The sequence below is a fragment of the Magallana gigas genome, chromosome 3 (genome assembly GCF_963853765.1).
Source record: "Magallana gigas chromosome 3, xbMagGiga1.1, whole genome shotgun sequence".
Taxonomy (NCBI): domain Eukaryota; kingdom Metazoa; phylum Mollusca; class Bivalvia; order Ostreida; family Ostreidae; genus Magallana; species Magallana gigas.
Genome location: NC_088855.1, coordinates 42,620,076 through 42,637,800, shown reverse-complemented (window position 1 = coordinate 42,637,800; position 17,725 = coordinate 42,620,076). Strand labels below are relative to the sequence as shown.

At 34.5% G+C, this 17,725-nt stretch overlaps 1 protein-coding gene across 2 annotated transcripts; it reads left to right on the top strand.

Annotated features, from left to right (window-relative positions):
- Positions 1 to 1,588: 1,588 nt before the first annotated feature.
- LOC105329066 (CD109 antigen) lies at positions 1,589 to 17,593 on the top strand. Of its 2 annotated transcripts, none has more exons than XM_066079883.1 (36): positions 1,589 to 1,677; positions 2,725 to 2,854; positions 3,135 to 3,321; positions 3,778 to 3,940; positions 4,096 to 4,166; positions 4,282 to 4,336; positions 4,950 to 5,023; positions 5,198 to 5,237; positions 5,357 to 5,441; positions 5,758 to 5,905; positions 6,284 to 6,529; positions 7,173 to 7,346; positions 7,560 to 7,733; positions 7,880 to 8,071; positions 8,320 to 8,469; positions 8,582 to 8,716; positions 8,996 to 9,050; positions 9,337 to 9,465; positions 9,656 to 9,770; positions 10,087 to 10,204; positions 10,352 to 10,471; positions 10,579 to 10,695; positions 10,809 to 10,940; positions 11,432 to 11,603; positions 11,954 to 12,142; positions 12,418 to 12,496; positions 12,623 to 12,800; positions 12,906 to 13,010; positions 13,257 to 13,428; positions 13,940 to 14,208; positions 14,397 to 14,558; positions 14,730 to 14,792; positions 15,036 to 15,175; positions 15,307 to 15,484; positions 15,699 to 15,804; positions 16,107 to 17,593. In XM_066079883.1, exons 2-36 carry the CDS (start codon positions 2,748 to 2,750, stop codon positions 16,292 to 16,294), a joined length of 4,788 nt encoding a protein of 1,595 aa, XP_065935955.1. In that variant the 5' UTR covers positions 1,589 to 1,677; positions 2,725 to 2,747; the 3' UTR covers positions 16,295 to 17,593. The 2 variants fall into 2 exon arrangements, with proteins under 2 accessions (XP_065935955.1, XP_065935956.1); XM_066079884.1 differs by having other exon boundaries at positions 1,649 to 1,700.
- The last annotated feature ends 132 nt before the right edge of the window (positions 17,594 to 17,725 follow it).

Here is a 17,725-nt window from a genome sequence, read left to right as displayed (position 1 = left end):
TGTTTTTATGGATTAAAATGGATCCGAACATTTATATTTACATGTAATAGGTATCAATTAAGCGTTTCTGTGTATTCATCCTCCACATCAGATCAAAAAGAGTGAGAAAAAGAGCTTTAGTGTATAAAATTGAACTAAATAAGAGCTAACAAAATTTAGTAGAGCAATTATATAAATAAAAATTAACTAAAAAGTTATAATTTTTCAGAGTATTGTAATGTTTTAAAATATCTTTTTTAAATGTACATGTAGTGGGCGTGTCAAAGTGTAGCATTCTATGCTTGACAAAACATGGAGTTGATGAGTTTTATAACTGCATTTCGTGCATGGCTGAACACGTGACGTTCATGAACAAATGATTTATTTAAAAGTTGTCAAAAAATACATTCTGTTCTCTACGGAACCTTTACAGTGGCTCTACCGGATTATATTTGTTGAAAATATATCAACCACTGTTTCCTGCAGAGCTACAGTTCTATAGCTATCAGTCATATACTACATGTATGTAAAAGGGCTAGCAGATATGTGTATTCTATGTAGTGTATATTTTTTAGGAATTTATCGTTTATTGTTTCTACTGTTGTGTTTAATACTACAAGTACACGTACATGTTGTATCTTCATGCGAATATAAATATGAATTTACGAAGTTGTTGACTTATGATTTTTTTTTTCAACCTTTAGAGTACATACAATGTGCATAAATTGTTGTCTTTCAAAAAAAGGTGTTACATGTAAATCAGAAATCAAAATTTAAAATATGAAAATATTTCCAAAAAAAAAGATACATTATAAACTTTTTTAAACATGATTTAACGGTTTTAAAACGTCACAATCCTCTATCTATCTATCTATCTATCTATCTATCTATCTATCTATCTATCTATCTATCTATCTATCTATCTATCTGATTGTATGTCTGTTTGATCACGAAATATCTTAAAATTCCTTTTTTTTCTTAAATTGGTTTCTCTATTTTACAAGGTTGGAAAAATAAAACAGTCTGTGGAGAATACAAATTACAACTTTGTTGTGGTAAATCTTACCAAAATTTATAAGTTTGAAGATGAATATATATTATTTTACCTCTATATTATTTGGTTAAGTCTTTTCATAAGTTCCATCTATGTCGAAGAACTGAAACTGAGAATGGTTCGATTCGGAATAAATACTCAGTGAGATTACAAGTAACTGGTTACATACAATACTTGGGTTTCATTACATATACGACGCATCAACTACACTTCCGAAATATCCTAACTATATTAACTTTCAGTGTATATTCCCTTCTGTTTGCACTGGGCGTCAATTGCGACCAAATTTCAAAAACCATGATAACACTTGCCAAAAGATGGCACTAGTATATCAACATTATATTTCTGATACAGGTAAACATGGTAAATATCAATTTAGAAAGGAGACTGGATGATCAACAAATTAAATATCAGATCTAACTTAACATCTTAGACATCATATTTTCAATAAAATAGAATAATTCCAAATTTTATTAGTTCCAATATCTTTATACAAAGTTCCTTTATAATGGAGATTGGCAAGGGCTTAAACAAAAACAGCGACAATATCTGTATAATGGCATTCAATGTAATCGGGCTCGGCAATTCGAATATTGGTAAACATAGGAAGTGACCCTGACCTTCGTAATCGAGTCATATCACAGGTATGTTGATATTTTCAATCAAGGTAAAAATCAAGTTAATGTCCAATATTTGTACATTAAGTCGATATATGCGAAAGATATGATAAGAATGTTAATTTGTAAGCATGAAAATGTCAACTGACTTCGAATAATTATATTTACGCATAGTTGGTAAGTTCAAATATCAAAGCCGCCATTTTTTCACCTGCGTAAGGTGAGGTTTAAAACTTTACTTTTCTTATTTCGAAATTTGTAAACTTTCTGGTGTTTTTTTAAGTAATATTTATTTGTTATCATTGTTTCTAAGTGTTTGATTTTCAAGAAAAAATGTTTTACTTATTTTTATGAGCAAATTTCGATGATTTTTATATCTAATCCACTTCCGCTTTTTTGTTTACACTATACTCTGTCCCAAGATATTTTGGATTCACGTTTGGACGATTTTTAATAAAAATACACTTACCTGTGAAAGAAGTGCAATTGAAATAGTTGAAAGGGATATTTTCCAAGATAATTTCATTGACACATTATCATCTTTCACTCGGAAAAATTCACAGGAACGAAAACAGATTCCTTACGGAGATTTATAATGGGGAATGTTTACATCTTTTCTCCATTCGGAATACACTCGGAATACATCGCGCAATATTTCAACGTTATCATCCGGGCTTGCTGCAATGCAAAATCTCCGTAGACATCACATTTTTTAGCATTGTATTGAAACCTGATAAGCTAACAGGGGCGTTTTGACTGAGAAATCTTGGAAATTTTTCATACTTTTGAATGAACATCGTTTGGATCCTGTGGTATTTATAAATATCAAACAATTAAGCCAAACGTGAATCCAAAATATCTTGGGACAGAGTATAGAAATAAAATTTTAACTATACATTCAGTGTTTTAGAAACTCGGTATCATAAGATAAACAACTATTTTCCTTAAAGTTAACATCTATTTTATAAAATAGGTGTTAACTTTTAAATTACATTCAAATTAAGACACCAACAAATGATACCTGTACATCTGTATTTGATATTTGTAACAAGTGCAAAAAAAACTTTATTGTAGGCCACATAAATGAAGGTGTAAACATGTGGCTGTTAGCAATAACCATGGCTGTCCTGTGGACATCTGCAGACTCCCAGGACAGGAAGACCATCATAGATAACACCAGTGGATACAAAATGGAGAGGGCTCCGTACGTTATTTGGATTTGATAATTGTTATCTCTGTGAATTTAAGAGCCTAAGATGTATCCATGATTTTGAATCTTTATCATTTTAACAAATAAAAGTTCACCACAAAAAAAAAATAGATTCAAAATTTTTAAAAGTGTGTCTTTGTGATATTCCAACAAAAGCAAAAAGTTTTTCAAGCTTGATACAAGAAATAGTGGTTTTGGAATTTGTTTTTAAAATAAATACTAAGGTTTTGTGTTTATAACTTTATATATATTAATAAAATGGTTTTTATTTCAGAATTTATATGGTTATAACACCAAATGTAATCAGGCCAAATGAAGTCATCCAAATATTTGCAACAATATTAAGAATGAATGAATATCCATACTTTGATGTGAAAGTTTCAATTGTTCAAGATAAAGTAGCTTATGCTGAAATTACGACAAAATTTGAAAGGCCTGGCAGTAGGCTTATGCAGATGAGGGTAGGTTCTGTTTTCAAAGATAATTGTAAGGATAAGGGTCAATGATTTTAAATAGTACCTCTGTGTGTGAATATAAAATTAATGTATTCAATTTAATATCTACACAATTTCTGTATGCATGCAATTTACCTGTACTCTTTTTTCTTCATGGTTGCAGAAATTATATTCATTAAAAAATGATTTTAAAAATCATTTAAAGAGTTAGATCTTTTGCTTTAGAAAATTGAGTCTTATTCAAAAAAGTGTGTATTTAGTACAAAGCTTTAAAACAACTGAAAAATTATTGTACATTATCTAATGTGCAGTATCAGTACTCTTACCCTAACTGTACAGCTATTTTGCAGAAATTGTACCCAGAAATTTCACAAAGGTAGAACTTGTATTGCAGCAAAAGATGACATTCTGTGTAATAAAGGTGCTTTGTATGTAAAGTTAACTTATCCACCCTTTGTACAGATGCCATCTAACTCTCAGAGAGGGCACTATAAACTGAGAGTAGAGGGGAAAGCTGGAGACTCTGGGAATGTGTTCTTCAATGAGACGGACATTGGGTTCGACCCAAAGCAGGCCTCTGTGTTCATCCAGCTCAGCAAGCCCATCTACAAGCAAGGACAAAATGGTAGGCAACCACAAGCACTATATGTATTGTTTGTAGTTCTTATCAACTAACAGAAGTTATCAGAATCTCTCAGGAAAAAAATGGATTCCTCTTTTTGAACTTGTGTCTGTAAAATGCATATGACTTCTTTATTGTAACTGGGTTTTTTTTTTCAGTTTCATTCAGAGTTCTTCCAATCAAACAAAACATGATGCCAAAATACGGAAGTATGACAATCTATGTGAAGGTAGGCATCAGTTGTTTGTGTGTAATCAATTGCAAATAAGAATATCTAATTTAAAATGTATTTTTGTTCTTTGTACTTTTACCTGATAAGTGATTCTTTCCCTCCATTTTGACAGGATCCTACTGGGTACCCTGTCAGAAGATGGCTTGCAGTGCAGACAAATGCTGGAGGTATGTATTGTACAGTACTATGTACTAGCTGTTCTTAGTCTTGAGAAATTGTATAAATAGAGACTCAAACTTTTGATCACCTATTCATTCATCCTCTTTTGTGTACGGATACCAGTATACATGTAATACATTACTAATTAAATGCAAGGAATTAATATCTGCGTAAAAATCACAAGAATCACATCTTGCGAATTTATGAATCTTGCTTTTATTTTTCAGACATATGAAAAGTAAATGAAACTATGATTAAAATTTGGCGTTTGCAATTTTAAATTCTAATGGTTTGATGCAAAACGGTTGAATCGCAAAAATTAAGTACTCACATAAAATAAAGAATCTACAGTACATACTACATGTATACCTTCAGTGCTGCTATGGATTACCATTTATCAAAGATAAATTTAAGGTGTTTATTTCATTAAGCAGGGTTTAAGTTTGAAATAAGGGAAGTGCTGGCACTATGAGGCAGCGAGATCACGGAATGATCAGCGAATGTTTACATGAAATGTTTGGTCTGAAAATGACAGATTTTGAAAACATGTACTATTACAGAAAAATAATGTACTGTAACAGTTATTCACCAAGCCTCTGTGACATTTCACTTTCTCCACAGGAATTGTCAGTCAAAGCTTCATGTTGTCTGACCAGCCAAACTATGGGAACTGGAGCATCCAGGTGGATGGTTATGTAAGTACCTGAAAGCACCTAAGTCTGTCCAAATCAATCTGAAATTATGAGTTTGAACATTTCTGAGAAAGGATTGACTTATTTGGCTGTTAAAAATGGCTAGGAATTGATTACCTTACTTCATATATATATAACTTAATATACTAGTGTTATCTTTACCAATATTATTTTCAGGGGTTCACGTATTACAAGCATTTCCAGGTTGAAGAATTCTGTAAGTTATTGAAATTTAATGAATGCCAGTTTAGCATTTTGTAGATGACAAATATTTGACCTTTGTAACTAGGCACATGCAATTATATTGTACATGCTATGCTACTTTTATGACTTCAGGGGACCCAAGATTTGATGTGAATGTTACGGTGAAATCCTACATACAAGAAAATGTGAACACAGTTGGAGGCATCATAATGGCAAAGTAAGAGAAAGGATTTTATTTTGACTTTGTATTGGTCAGATAATACTGGGTGTTCAGACAATAAGTATCAATACCCCCACTTTTTAAGTCTGCTCAGAATATTTATTATAATTTGCATAGATTTGAAATTTGAAAATATATAAGTTTCTTCATTTGTAAAAAAATATAATACCCAAGTGTACAATACCTTTTAAAAATGTTACACTTAGAAATCAAGTTAATGCTGCATGTATTGTAATTTACCTCACCAGATTGAATAGCCTATATATGATATACATAAATTAATTTTCATTATCTTTGGTTTTCTGTTATTCAGCATGACGACCGGTAAACCTATTGAGGGCAATGCCTCAGTTCTATTGACTGTAAAGGAACCACAGAATATGTACGGCGGTGTCAACAATATTAATAGCGGGTTTGTCTTCGAACCAAGGTCCTTCACCATTCAGAAGTCACTGGGCTATGTGAGTACATGAGAACAGTAACGAAACTCTGAATGCTGTGGTTTCCTCAATATTCATTGTATACCCATTTTCATAGATTTCGTTATTGAGTTGATCCATGAAATTAAATGTTCATTGAAGTGAAATTTCTGCTAACATTTGTATTGATAGGATCATTGGCCATAAATTTATGTATCCTTGAAACTGTGATTTTAATTGAATACACAAAATTTGATTCCTGCAGATATTTATGAAACCACAGTTTCACATGCATTTCTGTAGTCAATTATCCCAAGACTGATCATTAATGCCGTTTTCATGTGTACTGAACAAACAATTTACACATCTTGTTTTTATGAGTTTGTGTCTGTGTACTTAACCTTAAGTTTGTATTTTTAGCTGAGAGGTCCAATCTCATTTGAGTTCAATATGGATGAAATACGAACAAGACTACGCAATGAGTTTGGGATGTACAGTGGGTTCGAGGGGGTGGAGCTTCACTTCAATGCCTCGGTGTACGATTGGTTCTTCCGAATGACCAGGGTGGGCTATGCCAGCACAGTGCTGTACAAGTCGGGGGTCAAGCTCCAGTGGGTCGGGGATAAGGTGCGAACCTTCAAACCAGACAGCGTCCTCACTGTTCAGGTAAAAAAGAATATGAATTATTTTTGTTGTACGTTATTACAAATTCACTTACTCAACATAGAGGTAAAAAGGTGGTCATAGTGGTTTTCTATTGTTTAAGCATGGCTAGCATGCAATGCATATATCCAGTGTCAAAATATTTAGCTCAAGTAAGATTGAAGATATTTTTTTTTTGTGAAAAAATTCCTGATATGTTTTCCATATTCTGTTGATTTGAATAAAAATTGCAAGAAAAAGTTTATACATATAAATACTACGTATTTGCTATTTTCAGTGTTATATAAACAAAAATACAGTGTAGAATTCATCAGGCTGTAAAAAATTTTATTGATGGGAAAATAAGTATCTCTTTTTTCATGGAACATTCATGATTGAATTGAAGAGAATTAAATGAAATAACTGTATGGGAGATAAGTAATAAGGCAATGGTGATGACATGCTCGCGATTTAATATTTTCCAGCGAAATTAAACCCATTGTGAATACCATCATTAGTTTTCAAAAACGTTTCGATGCTTATATTCTAATCAATTGGTTTTTAAGCAGCGTGAAGTTAAAACCATCGCGATTGGTACTTTAATAGCAAAAGTGAAATTTTAAGACTGTGGAATTAAAACGACTTACAGTAAAATCATGTTTTTCAGGTGGCAGTAATGAGATACGATGGCACCCCTGTGTCTAGCAGCAGCAAGGTACGGCTGGATTTAGAGCCCCAAGGCAGCACGCTACCATACTTTGCGTCCAGTAAATCACCCAGTGGGGGAATTGCACAATTCAAAATCACAATGGACAACACTATAAAAAGCCTTAAACTCACCGTAAGTTACAGGAAAAGTTTGTGGAATTAATTAGTGATTATTGAGAATATCATCCATCCGTTTCATAGCATCTTTTTAAAAAAGAATTTTTGGAAATGTTCAAAATGAAATTAGTACTTTGTAGTTTTCACCCTTCCTTCAAAGAGTTTGTGGAGTAATATGAACATGTAAATTGTATAAATAAATTGTGGACCTGTGTTTTCTGTTATTCAGGCACGCTGGGAGGCAGACACCACCACCCCACCTATCACCATGATGACCACTAGGTTCTACTCCCCCAGTAACAGTTACATCACCCTGTCGACCTCTACCAGCAGTCCCAAGGTCAACACCTACATGTTGTTCCACGTCAAAACCAGCTTGTATGTCCCAAGGATCTTCTATCAGGTCAGTCAGGGTTTTTTTTTTTTTAAATATTATTTAGATGATAAAAAAGAATTCTTTGCTAACATATTGAAATTTGTATACATTTATTGCACCTGTCTATTATACTATGAAAAACTAACAACTTTAATGTGTTATTTTGTTTTTAGGTTGTTGGAGGTGGCAATATTTTGGTGGGAGAAGAATTGGAAATGTTATCTCGCAGGAAATCTTTTGCTATTGCTTTATCTCGAGACATGGTTCCGACAGCTCGAGTCGTAGTATATTACTTGTCGGGACAGCCCGAGGAGATCGTGGTGGACTCACTAACGTTCTTTGTGGATGGAACTGCCAATAACAAGGTGGGGCACTACTTTGTTGCAGAGATTCAATTCATGCATTGGACAAGTTCATGTTACAAAAGGGGGTGGGGTGGTATTAACATATACATGTATAATCCTGAAAATACATCTATTCAAACTGATGTCTGATTTGTTTATATGTGATTCAGTACTTTTATGTTAACTATAGCACAGTCAATAATTTGATACAAAAAGGCTGTACTGGGTTCTATTCTTGTTTTATGACACTGAGCTCTTTTTTTTTTAAGGTTGGTGCGCAAGTAAATCGAGGAAAAGATTTCACACGTGATACGGTGGAGATTCTGGCCACTGCCGACCCGGGTGCATATGTAGCATTTGCCGCCATTCCACTAGATCTCTACAAACGAGGACTGAATGACGGCTTAAATCACTGGACCGTAAGTATCTAGTCAGAAGCACGTGGAAACATGTAGACCAGTGTATACTGAAATCACAGATACACATAATTCATGCTGGTATACTTATGTTGAGGGTTTCCTTGTTTTGTAGATAATTGATGAGTTAAACACGTACGACTCTGGGCGCAAGAGTTGGCAGCACCTGTGGAGGAAGAGTGAAGTGGAATACCAGTACAAGTTCTACACCGCCAGCGGTCACGGAATCGACGCAAACACCACCTTCAGGGTAACTTTGCGTCATGGAGAAACTCGATTCACATTACGTATAAATTTGTCTTCATTTCTGTAGCACAATTGATGAACTGTATTAAATCTGGAAGCATTGAAAGGGAGACATTCGTATGTACATGAATCCTTGTTGTGTTTTTGTTGCATTTACTCACAGGTTTTACTGCGCAAGGTGCTATTGGTGGATCATAAATTTATAATAAATTGAATTCACCAGATTAATTTTCACATGACAGAAGTTTAACAATGTAAAGTAAGTTTGTTTTGTTGTTGTCAGGATGCTGGCCTGTTGGTGATGTCAGATCTCACAGTTAACAGAGTTCCCATTACAAGTAAGCAAGGAGCTGCTCTTAGCTGAAATAGTTTTTAACCACTCTTTTTTTAACCAGTACACATTAAAGAAATAGTTTTTAATGCTTTTCCTTTACAAATGTAGTTTTCATTCAATTGTTCTGAATTGTCATTATCACAAAAAATTGTCTTAAAATATGTAAATGGCTTGGTAATTGTATATCAAATTAGATTGTTAAAAGTATATTTATCTGTAACAAAACTCTGTATCCTTCCTCATTTCTTCTGTGTTTGATGGTTATGTCATCTTTTTTATGACCCATCCAGGCACAGAATTAAAGTGTCACAATGACCCGGACTACCTGCCGTGTTTCTCCGGAGCCTTCTGTTACCACGTCAACGAGACTTGTGATGGTTTAAACCAATGTCAAACAGACTGGGCCGACGAACAGAACTGTAAGTCCACTCTACTTATTGTGTCCTATTACTTACTGGACATCTGGCTTTTGATTTGTGGAGTAGTTCTTGAAATACACATTTTTCAGAGAATATCAGTAAGCAGAATGATTTTGATTTTAGCTGATTAGAATATTTTTCGGAAGATTTTGCATGACAATTTGATGGAATTTTATTTTTGTGGTTGTAGGTCCAATGGAGGATCCTAGACACAGCAACATGACCCTCAACATGATTAACAGGGTCAGTCGTGTGCTCCGGTTTTATGAGGACAGTTCCTGGGCCTGGAAAGAAACATTTACCAAGTAAGACAATTGCTTTTCACAAACATACACACAAAAATCATGTATTGTTTCAGTAAAGGCGTTCATTGACATTCATTTTATGTGTTCTGTATTTGTATCAAGGAAATATTAGGGAAAGATCTTGCAAAATAAAGTTTTTAAGTGAAATAGTACTTTCAGAATTTCTTCTGATTGTAGTTAATTTCATAGTGACACTTATTTCATTACACTTTAAGAAAGCAAGGTATATTTTAGAAATACTTTATTTATCAAAATTAAAAATCTATGCAAGTATGTAAAAGAATTGTCATTAATTAATATAAATTCTGTTGTACAGACCTGATGGTGAAGTGGACTTCAGGGTGACCGTCCCTAAATACCCCCTTACCTGGGTTATTCACGGTGTGTCCATGAGCAGAAATCTGGGTCTAGGGATCCAACCCTCACCTATTCAGGTATGTTGTTTTCAACCTTCTTATGAAAGATTCCCATCAATTTTCACATCTCCTCATTTCACATCTCCTCGGAGAAAGCTTAAGAATATTCAGTAAATTATGTTCGTATTAGAGTAATTTTTGATAAACTAGTTTTTGTTTCTGTAGTACGATGCCACAAGGTACATGTACATTATTGTGGAATGTCCGGAACATATCATTCGAGGAGAACAAGTGGGAGTCAGGGTGACTGTGTTTAACTACTGGTTTGGAGACGAGTTTATTGAGGTAAGGGTTTTGTCTAAATTCTCAGGGATTTGAAGAAAGTGTGTTTTTATATTTTTTTGAAAGACTTAATTATCCTAAACTCTGATTGATATATTTGTCCATGACAGGTGCTTGTTACCATGGAGGGCTCCCCTGACTATGACTCGGTTCTCGTCGGAGATGAAGGCTTCGTACAATCCTACGCCCCCAGACGACACAATGGAGATCACCAGACAATTGTATTTGTAAGTTAACACCCTCATAATATCTTATCCTAATAAAACATCTGCAAGTATTGCAAGTGTTTCTTAATATATGATGTTGGTAGGCATTAAAGGTTGTATTTTGGTCTTTGCAGTTGGAGCCTGGTGAATCCAAGGACATTTTCATGCCTCTTGTCCCCAACATGGTGCAGGGAACATTTAACTTCACCGTCAGTGCCTGGTGTTTCCTCGAGAGAGACATTGTCACCAGAACTATCTATGTCTCAGTAAGTGGATCAGTTCTTTCAATCAAATATACTTATGCAATTCTGAGTATCATAAAGCACAACTACACATGTAACTTGCATTTAGAAATGTCTAAATTTCATTTAAGTATCATATAGACCTCTTCACAATAACTGCTCTTTTGCTGTCCAAAATGATAAAGTTTGGAAAGTTTAAGTTGGTAAATAATTTAATGACTTTGATTTAAACAATTTTCATTGTATCATATTTCACCAAACTTTATCAATTTGCCCTGCAAAAAAGCAATACCTCAGTAACCTTAAAGGGGTCAATTAGGTAATTTTGCCTGGATGCAGAAGTTGGTTTTTATAGGGAAAACAGCACCATTAACAAATATTTCAATTTTAAAGAAACCGAATTGCCAATATCTCCCCATGTAGAAATGTATTCATTGCATACGTGATGTGCAGTGTATTTATTGCCCAATACCTCGATGGACTTTGATACACAATTGTCTCCCTTGTTTTAATAGTCAGATGGAATAGAGAACATGTACCACACCCCCTACTTGATTGACATGATCACGTCTGGATCCATGATTATCCCCGATCTGAAGGTGAATGTCTCCGATCAGTTCATCGTTCCGGAGCAGCGTTACCACCAGTTTGTCCCCGGCTCTCCCAAGGGACATGTCACTGTCTTTGGTAAGGACAGCTAGCATACATGTACATACACCTAGCAAAGAATTTACCAATAACTAATATCTGATTTGAAATCTTTTATCCATATTTGTATTTTGATATAAACACAAGTACTGTTTAAAACCGTTTGCTAAACTGAGAGTAAGAAGCCTAGAAATGGACAAGTTGTTCATTTAGATGAAATTAAAACTATTATCAGCCTTGGAAACTAAGAAGCAATTAAAAATGAACAGTTGATCTACCTACAGAATTGATCCAGAGATTTAGGATGGTTTCACAGTATATAATGGTACCTTTAATACAAGTTTTGTATTTGGTCACTTGTAATAGAATTGTGTTGGTCTGTTAAACAGGTGATGTGGTGACCCCAGGATTCTTCCAGGAATTCCCGACTGCCGAGGACATTCTGTACAGACCGTACGGGTCCGGAGAAATGAACATGTTTAATTTTGCTTACAACCTGTTGACCCTCAAGTTCAAGAAAGCAAATCAACAGCTCAGCAATGACATCCTACAGAGGACCCTTAAATACATGAATATAGGTGGGAGATTTGTGCTAATCTTTCGCAATATTTTAAACTTTTTTATGGAATATAACACTTCAAATGAAGTCAGTTAAAAATTGCCATTAAAGTTAAACTTGCAATAAATAACTTGCCTAAATACAAGATACCAGGTATCTTATATTTACTGCATTTTATGAGACAATGAAAACAATGAAGGTTAATCGTTTAGGAGCACATTTTGTTGAGTGTGTTTCAAAGTTGTTTGCATTTGTCCATCAGAATTATTAATGCATTTGTTACGTTTACTTTAGCTCTACAAAGACAGATGGGGTATATGAATCAGGACGGATCTTTCCGCATGTTTAGGGATGACCCCAAACCTAGCGTCTGGTGAGATGGTGCAAAGACTGTAAAATATCCATATTGTTTGTTATCAATTTTAACTAAATGTACATTTATTTAATGTTTTAGGATACTATGAGAATTGTATTGACTTATTTCTGAACCCTGTTTTAGGCTGACAGCCTTTGTGGCCAAGTCGCTGTTCCAGGCCAAGTTTGGTGAGTGGGAGAAGGACTTCTTCATCCCCCTGGAGTTGATAAACAAGATGGTGCTGTGGCTGTGCAGTCAGCAGCACAACGTGACCGGAGAATTCAACGAGCTGCCTGGCGTCCCCGTCTACGACAGGAACTTTGTGAGTCCTCCACAGTCTTCCTACACACCTGTCCGTTCTGAAAAAGTTGTGATAAATTGTTTGGTCAGTTTGAGCCATTTTTTTTTACATATATATTATTTTTAGGGATCTCTGCGAGAGGCAGTAGAGAATGACACGTTACGAGCCCATCCTGTACCCCTGACAGCATATGTCTTAATCGCGTTGTACAAAATCAAGGACACCTCTATGGTACGTTAAATTGTTTATTTTCAAAAAATGTTTACCATATTGATTAACTTCATAGATCATTTGCTCAAACCATGCCCAAAGTTTTATTTTTATCAAGTATATAGAGATAAATTAATGTATTGCAAATTAGAAATATATTATACCCTAGTAATAGTTTCTCAGGTTTTCTTTTCTTTCTTTTGAACTTGAAATTGCATCTTATTACAAATCACCAGTCTGATATCAAACTTTTCAATTTTTTTGCAGGAATCGCAGAGTTGTATGGAGAAGGCCAAACAGCGGGCCTCAGAATACCTGTCTCAACAGGTGAACAAAATCACAGAGGTCTTCCACCTGGCCATAACATCCTATGCCCTGTCCCTCAGCAGTGTCAGGAGTCGGGCGGTGTTTGATTCCTTGTGGAAGCATGTTAGAACAAGTATGTACCTACTGAACTTGTATATAGGAATTAAACAATCATTTTTGTGCTAAAAGTGATATAAACTATTTAAAACAAAGATAACGAAAAGATGGTTTTTCTCAACTAGCCTATAAATTTCATAAAATAATATACAGTTTTTAAGGTGGTATGAGACACCTGTCAATATTTATGTGGATAAATATATATCTTAATTGAAATACTTTCACTGGTTTAGAATTTTTGCAAAATTTTACCAAAAAATGTTTTAACATTTTTGGAAAAGGTAAAAATTATAAATGCTCCAGTTGGATTCAAACTCATGACTAACAGATTTGTTAATATGCCCTAACCCATTTCTCTATGCTGTTAGGTAACAATTATAGGAAAGAAAAAAATTATACTTGAATTTATTGTATATTTTTCGGTAGGAGATGGAGATGTCCCATATCATCTTCAATTATCATCAAAAAGGGAACATGTACATGTACTACATATATTTCTTGTAATCTTATTTTTCCTTTTTTTGTAGAGCCAGAACATTACTTTTCGGACGATGAGATCAGAGAGAATCCGTCAGAGTACGTCAACACCGTGTTGTACATGTTGCCACGCCTACCGCTGATCAACGATGGTTACGCCGTACAGTCGACATCCTACGCATTGCTAGCACACATCAATCACTTCGGGGCCACAACAAGCTCTGACAGCACCAGCGGACTTATCAAGGAACAGAGGGACTCCATGATGAAGTGGTTACAAACCATGAGGAATACCTTTGGAGCTTTTGCCTCTACACAGGTACCAACATTTTTATATAAAAAATATGTTTTGAACATAAAAAGGTCATTATTTTTCAAACTAAGTAACTTCAATATATATACATGGTATTCAAGAAACTACACTGGTGGGACTTGTGATTGTATTAGAATTCTTAAAGATAGTAGCAATTTATAATGCCAAATAATATGGTCTGTGTGACATTTCAGGACACTTTGGCCGCCATGGAGGCTTTGTTTGAGTTCACCCTGGTCGACCCCAACAGGAACGTGTTCAGCATGGACCTGAAGCTGGAATCCTCTGCTTCCCCAGAGTGGAATGATGCCTTCATGATGGCCAAAGACAACTACACCGTGATGCAGGAAGTCTGGGTAGGTATCTCCCCCCTCTCCTTCCCCCTTCCCCAGCAAGCAAATCACGGGCTCAGATGTGACAGATATAACTGCCAAAATCTTTATCAAAGAAAATGTGTGTGAAAGATGCAGACATAAAACTTCTTGAAGCAGAAATTTTATGGTTGATCTGTTGATTTTTTTTTTCAGCTACCCAAAGTGTTTGGCCAAGTCCGAGTGGCAGTGAAGGGAACAGGCAGAACACTAATTCAGGTAAACTTATAGAACTGTATCAATATTAAAGGTCTGAAGATTTACATATACATGTACATACCGCTATATAGTGTATATATAAGAGCAATATTCTCCACACGACAAGTACATGTATATTGTACATTTAGTTATCTTATCTTAAAAGAGGAGGTTTATGAGAATATTCTTCTATTTATATTTCTGAATCTAAGCTTAAAAATTGGTTTTAAGGGGTTTATTATGCATTCTGTTTTTCTGTTTTAGTTGACCACAACAGTCAATGTAGAATATCCATGGCAAATCCGTAACCCGGTGGATACTATCCAATTCTTCTTGTTGGACAACTACAACATTGAGTTCAGTGGCAGAAATTTCTCCACAATCCGAATGACACCATGTGTCAGGTAAGTTGTATGCTAGAAATAGAAAAGTGGGAGACTTCAAAAGTCACACGACAATATTATTTCTTATTTTTAAAATGATCTTTTTGTTTTATTTTGTATCAATAATTATTTTTATGTCTTTTTTGTTTTAGTTGGGTGTATGAGACACGCAGCAAGCAGTCAGGTCTGACAGTCCTGGAAATCGACATCCCTACCGGTTACGTGATTATGAACGACACTCTGCGAGCCCTGGTCAATAGTCCCACCTCTCCATCCAATCTCAAGCGAGCCGAGTTCTACAAAAGAAAAGTGGTCTTCTACTTTGAATATGTAAGCAAAATTTATCAACAAAATATTTCACGAAGAAACTATATATTTCTTCAGCATAATAAATTTTAAAGGATTGGGTGGGAAATATTAAATTGGGGCTGAAATCAAACTCTTCTAACTTTTTTCACAGATATATATTTGAATAATGATTATTGCCATTGTATTCTTCAGTAAAGCTGTACTGATTGATTTACATGTATAATTATATTGACAGCTTGATCAGAGACAGACCTGTGTAGACTTGGAGGCACACAGATGGTACCCGGTGGCTAACATGACAATCCAACACAAGATGCGTGTCTACGATTACTACGAGCCAGGTAAGTTGCACACACTGCTCTCGATTTACCGGTACACGTAATTTAAGACTAGATGGTCGTGAACATTTTATACTATATTTATCTTCTTTAGATGAAGAGCTACATTTGTATGTATAAATATATAGATAATTATTCAAATTTTAAAGCTATAACATTTAAGAATTTACTTAACCTTAGTTTTTATCCAAAAAAAAATACCTTAAAATATAATTTAGAACTGATGGGCATTTTGTTGACCACTAGCCTCCTTTATATAGCTTGACATATTTCTTAATTCATGAATTTTCCTTCTTTATTGCTAGGTATGCACAACACAACTATGTACTCGACGTACAGTTTGTTCAATCTGAACGTGTGTTACGTGTGCGGCTCGTACCAGTGTCCTTACTGTCCGTTCTTCAATGTGGGCACGGTCATCAAAGCCAGCTTTACGTTAGTCACTCTCCTCATCGGATTTATCCTACAGCGATACATGTTACGGAACTCTTAGCAGCCCAGCATTTGACTGGGCGCGAATCCTTCCATTCTTCCATGCCACACCTTGTGTCGTTTCTTATCCCAAAGTACTTTGTATGTAGTAGGCAGATTTTCTGTGTAAATTACAGAAAGGACATTTATCTAGTATCGTATCCTGTATCATGTTTAATGTTAACCATTCTTCTGGAATTCTGTTCTTTGTTAATTTGGTATTTGACCACTTTTAATGTATTACCAGGGGAACGATTCAAGTATATGCAAACAAATTTTTTTTTTTTAAATCAAGGTTGTATTCTTAATTGTATGATGCACAAGATTTTAATGGTATTGTGCCATTATTTATTGTGCTGTTGTTTTGACATATAATTTTTGTGCCATAACATTTTGATGTGTTGTGAATATTTGCATTCCAGTGCTGATGAAACAAAATTACACGAATTCATGGTAGCATATAAAACAATGCGAAGTTTGAATCCTAATATTCTCATTGAATTTAAGGCTGTTTTTAATGCGCACAGAATCGGAGGAAGCGCAATCCTTGATTTTATGTTACTGTGTAGAACTCAGGATCTTTAACATTCCATTGGGATTATTTTGATAAATATTACTGCATTTCAGAATTTTCATTGTTGTAATTTTAATTCTAAGTACGGTATACGGATAGAAAAAGTTTCCTGACAATGTCATATTCAACCATTTTGTTACATTTATTACTCAGTGAAACTCATCATTTGTGTATAACGGTACTGTGATTTTAACTAGTACATATCATTGCCTAGTGTTAGTCCAGAGTGGATGCTTTTATACTTTTTATGACTGATACATATCAACTTTGTTATTCGGTTTCCCGAGAGATGAACAACTGTGTTGTGAGATAGGAACTCAATTTTGATTACATTTATTACATTATTGCATGTCATTTTGTAACAGCTATGGTTTATTACATATCATTTTGTGTGTGGCAATTCATAAGGCTGTTAAACTTTACCATGTGCATATGTGGAATTTTTAATGCTATATTGATAAATATCATTTTATGAATATGTATAGAGAGCAGTTGTGGAATGTAAGGAATGTTTGCAGTATATTTTTATGTCATTTATATCCATGTAATATTTCTATTTCTACAAGGGACACGAACCATTCCAATATTTTCATTGTACATATCATGAACTCTTCAATCACTTATATTATTTTTTGAATTATATTGTAAATTAGGATCTTTTGTAATTATATATACATGTATATTTGTACATAAATGTACACTGATTTTTTATATGCAGTAAAAATTAAACTATTAACTTATAAAGAATATGGATGTTGAGTTATTAACCATTCAGCAAAGTACCTGATCTAGACGATCTTGGTACCAAGGCGTGTTCTGACTGCAGAGAGGGTGCTCGCGAGCGCTCGCCCAAATTTTGGTTGCAGGTATAGGGGATTT

What these genes read in the sequence shown, in the direction of transcription:
- LOC105329066 (XM_066079883.1), top strand. Translation starts at nt 2,748, where the DNA reads ATGTGGCTGTTAGCAATAACCATGGCTGTCCTGTGGACATCTGCAGAC. An exon ending in TCCAACCCTCACCTATTCAG is followed by an intron (nt 10,205 to 10,351) that starts GTATGTTGTTTT and finishes TTGTTTCTGTAG; the next exon opens with TACGATGCCACAAGGTACAT. An exon ending in ATCACCAGACAATTGTATTT is followed by an intron (nt 10,696 to 10,808) that starts GTAAGTTAACAC and finishes TGGTCTTTGCAG; the next exon opens with TTGGAGCCTGGTGAATCCAA.